A 6754-nucleotide genomic window follows, 5' to 3' on the forward strand; every position below is an offset into this window, starting at 1 on the left:
TGACAAATGAAGCGCACCCCTCGTCATGCTCGTATTGGAAACATGGCAGTCTGCTTGCGCCGGTTACACCACGTTTCGCTCCACGTTTCCAACGGACAAAAGTTAGCCAATGACCTTGTCTCCAAATACAAATTTAACGTGTTTGCCACCAGGCTGACTGACAAATCCAAGCAGGTGGTCTATCGGAAAGGAGCGGCGGTGTTCGTTGTGAATGAGAGACCCAGCCTGGGCGGTGAGGGATCAAATGAATGGATGCAGCTCGGAGGAAACCATGAACCTGCACCTCACTGGATCAACAAAAGGAGTCACCCATCGTTTCTTTACGATGTCCACCTGCAACACCCGGTGGATTCTGTCAGCAACGTGTGTTTTGAAGTAGAGGATGTGGAAAGGTCATTCAAGGTGCTCCGCCATCTGGGCTGCGACTTTCTAGTGCCTCCCACAACCGTTGAGGACGAAAACGGTGTCGTAACTTACTCCGTGATTAAATCTATCGTGGGGAACGTTTGTCACACGTTAATTGACAAGACAAAGTATGGAGGGACGTTTTTACCAGGCTTTAATGTCACTGAAAAGGACTGGGGTTCGGAAAAGGAGGACTTGTCTTGTCCAGTTACCCATTTTGATCACATAACTTATGCCTGTCCCAGGAAGTCCACCCATCAGGTCATGGGCTGGTATGAGAAGCTGTTTGGCTTTCACAGGTTTTTCATTGATAGGTAAGAACATAATGTGTGGAAAGCTGTTGTAAGATTTAATGAACCAACACTTTTTAAGAAGAAAATCTAATTTCCCCTTTGTCAAATCTCTTATTACCCAGGATGGGAATTAACACCAAAATAGCATTAGTACTGCTACCTTATTTAACTACAAATTGACCAATATTAGAATAAAAAATAGAATAGAAAATCCCTTTACTGTCCCGCAATGGGGGAATTCTGGTGTTTACAGCAGCAAAAAGATTATAGAAAAAAATGGTCATACAAATGTGGACCTTATAATAACATAATAGTTAAATAAATCAATTTAGCTTATTTATATAGCGCCAATTCACAACATATGTCATCTGAAGGCACTTTAAAGTGATTCAAAGTTTTCTATCTAAGGAAAACCAGTGGATTGCATCGATGCAATCCCTCACACTAAGCATGCTTGTAGTTACAGTGGAGAGGAAAACCCCTGTATAACAGGAGGAAACCTCCAGCAGAACCATGCTCAGTGTGAGCGGCCCTCTGCCGAGGCCGACTGGGGTTCAAGGAGAAGGAAGCAGAGATTAAAAAAAAAAAAAAAAAAAAGCTGCTGTAAAAGGCAGCCTGTAAATATAGCTATGGGTAATTTTTACAGTAATGGATATTTTAAAAAAAGTGCAACATCGGAGATGTGTAAAATGACAGCATCATGTTACTTAACTGACTAAGGTAGAAACTGCAAAATCGGCATGAATGTAACAACTTATTGAGGTTGTTCGGAACAGTGGTTGTAATAGGGTGTTGTAGCTGCTGGAAGGAAGGATCTGTGATAACGATCCCTGGTGCATTTAGGGTGCAGCTGTCTGTCACTGAAGGATTTCTCCAGTTCTACAACAACTTCATGCATGCGGTGGGAGACATTATCCATTAGTCAGGATCCTTAACTAATATTAACCACTACTATATCATTGGAATTTGATCATTGTCTTTCTCTCTAAACCAATGTTTTTTAAACTTTATTCTCTCTCTGTAACTTATTCTATTTTTATATTAACGGTCACATTTTATCACTAGAAACTATTCTAGACATTTCAAGGTTAGAATGTAATTAAAATCTAAGTCAAAGGCTCCGTCCATGCATGCAGTTAATTTATTTGTAGCTCCCAAACATGCCAAATGCAATTTTACTTTGTTTTTTTAATCTCTATTCATATTCTTTACAGAGTGCTTAACTGTTGTGCCATCTGCTGGCGAAAGATTGTATTGCAGTGTATTTATAAAATAAAAATCTTGGAAAAATGTAGTTTTGGGTTCCCATAAGGTAGTTTAAGTAGACTAAAAATCTATTCGAGATAAGCATAAAAGATTAAAAAAAAATAAATAAATAAAATAAAAAAAAAAAAAAATATATATATATATATATATATATATATATATATATATATATATATATATATATATATATATATATATATATATATATATATATATATATATTATATGTGAGATTAACTTTCTTCATCTCTTAAATTCAACTATTTAGATTTTGAGATGTTCCTTCCAAGGCTAAACACCACCTTATTATTTAGTAATTCTTCATTTTTTTAAGATCTTATCCCAACTTGTTTTATGGGGAGATTTTTTTGTGACAGCATAGAGTTCATGGTAAAGTGGGATTTCAGTCATTTGTGTGTTTGATGACGAGCTTTTTGTGCCCTCACTGCCCCCGCCCTTAAAAAAGCCTCTGCACGCCACTACAGTGCTTACCAGAATCGTGCCATAGGTTCACAACTGGATTTAGGTCTGGACTCTGTCTGGGCCTTATTAAGACGCAAATGCTTTAAATAAACTGTAAATCTGAAGACTTTTTCCTGCAGGAATTCGAACCATCCTTTCGTTTCCAGCCTTTAAACGTCTTCATGTTGCAAACCATATTAGGACGTTGCATATCATAGAACAAAAACTTTAATTTTGCTTTTGTAAGCGATAGATTTGTAGGAGTGTCAACCAATAGTTGTCCTGTGGAGTTATAAACATAGATGGAATTTGTTGACTATTAAGGTATCTTCTATAGGGGTTTAAGTACAGGGCAGGATTTCAAATATTAATTTTGGGAGCGATTTTATTAATAACAGACATTAAAATTCAAAGTAGAAATATGAAAGATCTTTTCCAGGGTATCCATACCTTTGAAGCTGTGATCAAACGGTGCTTTCAGACTCCTAAAAATATATAAATCCCACAGAAAATACACTGTAGTTATTTTGTTTAATGGAACTTTTACCAGAAAAGCAGTAGAATTTAATTTACTCAAGGAGAAAAACAAAAATATCTTTCTTCTATTTTTTATAGTCAAGAAGATGTAGACGAAGGTTTTGTCGTGAACCAGGAAGGAGTCGGACTTCGGCTCACTGCCATGCAGTACTGGAAGTGCAGCAAAGCTGGCATCACGCTTCCCTTTACGGACAAGAAAGAACCGGACTGCAAGTTGGTCATCGCAGAGTCCCTTCCTCATCAAGGTAGGCGAATGCAGCCGATACATCAGATTCCTCTCCGGTTTATGAACACACAGCTTCAGAGAGCATCCTGACTCTTTATTTCAGGTCCCAACCAGGTGGATACCTTCCTAGAGCAGCACACGGCGGCCGGCATCCAGCACATCGCACTCTACACCAAAGACATCGTCTCTGCTACAAACGCCATGGCTGAAGCTGGAGTTCAGTTTTTCTCCCCACCTCCTGCCTACTACACAGAGGTGAGCATCACTTATAGCTACATACCTGAGAAGAAAGAGAGAAAGAAATTATCAATCTTTTTTTTTTATGTAAGATAAAGAAAAGCTCTGTTTCAGTTCTGACTTTCTTATCCAGCCAAATCCCTAATCGGTCTATTTAAGACCAGGACGCCACGCGGGACGGCAAGGACACAGACAAATTTCGTGCAATAAAACAGCACTGAGGAAAATGTACCAGGATGCCTCATTTATATTTATTTAAGTAATTCATTTAAGAAGGGACAGTCCTAAGGATTCACAAGACAAGATTCCTTATCTGATGATGTTAAATGCTAATGTGGAAGATTATTGCTTTCTTTACTGAAAAAAATTCAACAAATTAAAATATTGCACAATGAAAAAGAGAAGAATGAAAAAAAAGAATGAATTTTACTACAGAGATGTTGTGTTTTGGCTGACACAATCATTGTGATAGCACAGTTGCCCGTCAGAAAGTCACTAACACCATTAACTCACACTATCGAGGGGTGTGGACGTTATGGCGAACCAAAGGCTGCTATGACGAAAGCTAGCTGTTCACACAGTGCTGTATCCAACCATAGAAATGTGAAGTTTAGTGGAGGGATAAAATATGGAATGAAATGGGGGGTGGGGGGGAAGCAACAAAGATAACTGCTTCCTTTAAACAGATTGTAAAGCAAAACCATAGCTATCGCCCCCGTTTTGGTCGATTCCGAATGATTGTTTTTTTTCAATATTTATAATGTAGGCAACGACTTATCTTTGTCACATTTGCAAATAAAAGCACACATTTATCATATCGTCACCACATTATTACACTGCTATGATTATTATAACCCAGAATCCATGTTGGTGAATAATCCTGCATCTGAGTGGGACATGTAAGGGTAAATAAATGATATAGATGTAAAGATAAATGTGCATATTTGTATTTGCAAATCTAACATTGTTCTAGTTTATAGCTACTCTAACTAAACACGTTATTTTACACTTGGTAGGTTGGGAAGCAGAGGGAAATAGAGGAAGTGGGACACAATCCACGGATACTTTCAAAGCATGGCATTCTCCTGGACACAGACCTGCAGCACGATCCATCGTCTCAGAAAGAATGCAGCGGAAACAAAAGGTAGGACCTGTAGTCACCCCATTTATCCTTTTTGAAGAATTCAAACCTTAACAGCTCATCCACAACCATTTGATCAGGGATAGACGTCAGCATGTTTAATAAGAATAGAACCCTTTAGTTTTGGGTTAGATAAAGCCTTTGAATATTTGGTTTTAGATAACAAAAAAGTTGGAGAATATAATGTGGCCTTACCTTTCTGATATTTATATACATGCTTTACAGACTGCAGAAAGATCATAAGACTTTTTGCTTCCATTAAAGAGCTTCTTTCCTGATTCTGGTTGTTTATATCGGGGAATTTCCTGGCATGAACTTGACTCTTAACCCTGGTTTAAACATTTTTATTAGCTTTTAGTTGGGGATCATTTGAGAAGATGATGCTAGCCTGCTTTATCTACTCCAAACCAGTTTGAAGCCGTGGTTGGTTGGGATCGTTGTCTTGTTAAAACCAGTGTCAGTCATCTAGCTGTTGGTTTAAGGTTAATCAATCTAGAGGAAGCTCTATTTCCTTCCATTTTGGGTAAAACTGGTTTATTTTTTAGGGAGATGCAAATCTCCCTAAAAATTTAAAACCACTTTATAAATAAGGTTTGTGTTTCAAATTTTTTGTAGCTAATTTCAAATCATATCCTCAGATGTTGTTTTTTTTTCATTCTCAATTTTTTTTTGTTTTCCATGTCTGCAGTTTGTATTTGGATTTGTCTCTGTGTGTTCTTGGACAGGTCTCTCTTCAAAATGTTTAATCTCAACATGATCTACCTTTCGGTTCTGTTCTTTTGTTAGGTATCTCCTCCAGGTGTTTACAAAGCCCCTCTTCGCTGAGGACACCTTCTTCCTGGAGCTGATCGAGCGCAGAGGGGCGACGGGTTTCGGCGAGGGGAACATCCGTGCGCTGTGGAGGTCTGTGCAGGCGTACATGGAGAACGAGAGGACAGATTCTCAGGGAGAGACTGTGCAATCCGCTCAGTAAAGAGCACTCCGAGTTTTTTTTTTTTTTCTTGGAGCCTAAATTATTGAATGTGTGTTTTATGCACAACTTAATGCACTTATACAGGAAGCTATCTGTAAAGCAGCTAAAAGAAATGTCACCATTTCTGAAGTTCTTCCTTTGTTTTTGTTTGTTTTTTCTTGAACACAATCAGACTAATTAGGTAGAATAAAAACATCCCTATGTGTTATACTTGAAGTTCTATAAGACTTTAATATAATCAAAACACACTGAAAGAACTGAAAGCAGCTGTACGTCTGTTGGTCTTACATTGTCTGTAAATAATGTTCTCCAGAGTCCAACATTAAACTGAATTGTTTCCAAAAACCTACTGGTTGTTTTCTCTTTCTTAGATGCCACCACCCACCACACTTCTTTTAATGATATCAAAACATTCACCACTTATATCCATAAGTGTCAATGCATTTTATTGGGATTTGATATAATTGATCAATGCAGCGTAGAGCAGGGGTCACCAGCGTGGTGCCCTTGGGCACCAAGGGGCCCCATGGGGTCCCCGCAGCACCTTCTGAAAACACCACAACTCACCAATAGGCTGAGATTGGAATTTTTATTTTATTGTGTTGCTCTTCTTTTTTTAATCCTTTTTAGAGCATTTCATCATTTTAATGCTACAGCAAATTCCAAAATGACAATATCATAAATATAGGAGTTAAAAGAAACAATAAAAATGTTTATGTATGAAGTTATGGTGAATGCTGATCCCTCCTTCCTTCCTTCCTTCCTTACATCTTTCCTTCCTCCATTCCTTCAAATTCTTCCTTCCTCCATTTCTTCAAATCCCCCCTTCCATCCTTCCTTTCTTCCTTCCTCCATTCCTTCAAATTCTCCCTTCCTTCCTTCTTCCCTTCCTTACATCTTTCCTTCCTTCATTCCTTCAAACCCTCCCCTTCCTTCCATCCTTCCTTTCTTCCTTCTTCCATTCCTTCAAATCCTCCCTCCCGCCCTTCTTTCCTTCCAACCTTCCTTTCTTCCTTATTTCCTTCAAATCCTCCCTCCCTTCCTTCCTTCCAACCTTCATTTCTTCCTTCATTCCTTCAAACCCTCCCTTCCATCCTTTCTTTTTTCCTTCCTCCATTCCTTCAACTCATTCCTCTGTTCCTCCCTCCCTCCCTCCATCCTGTCCGTCCTTCTAACCTTCCTCTCTCCCTCGTTTCTTCTCTCTTTTCATCCTC

At 38.6% G+C, this 6754-nt stretch overlaps 1 protein-coding gene across 1 annotated transcript; it reads left to right on the forward strand.

Annotated features, from left to right (window-relative positions):
• On the forward strand, window positions 1-5889 carry hpdl (4-hydroxyphenylpyruvate dioxygenase-like). Its single transcript, XM_038274070.1, has 5 exons — window positions 1-719; window positions 3042-3208; window positions 3293-3444; window positions 4443-4570; window positions 5354-5889. Exons 1-5 carry the CDS (start codon window positions 7-9, stop codon window positions 5538-5540), a joined length of 1347 nt encoding a protein of 448 aa, XP_038129998.1. The 5' UTR covers window positions 1-6; the 3' UTR covers window positions 5541-5889.
• The last annotated feature ends 865 nt before the right edge of the window (window positions 5890-6754 follow it).

Source organism: Cyprinodon tularosa, unplaced genomic scaffold (assembly GCF_016077235.1).
Source record: "Cyprinodon tularosa strain WSP-4 unplaced genomic scaffold, ASM1607723v1 ctg90, whole genome shotgun sequence".
Taxonomy (NCBI): domain Eukaryota; kingdom Metazoa; phylum Chordata; class Actinopteri; order Cyprinodontiformes; family Cyprinodontidae; genus Cyprinodon; species Cyprinodon tularosa.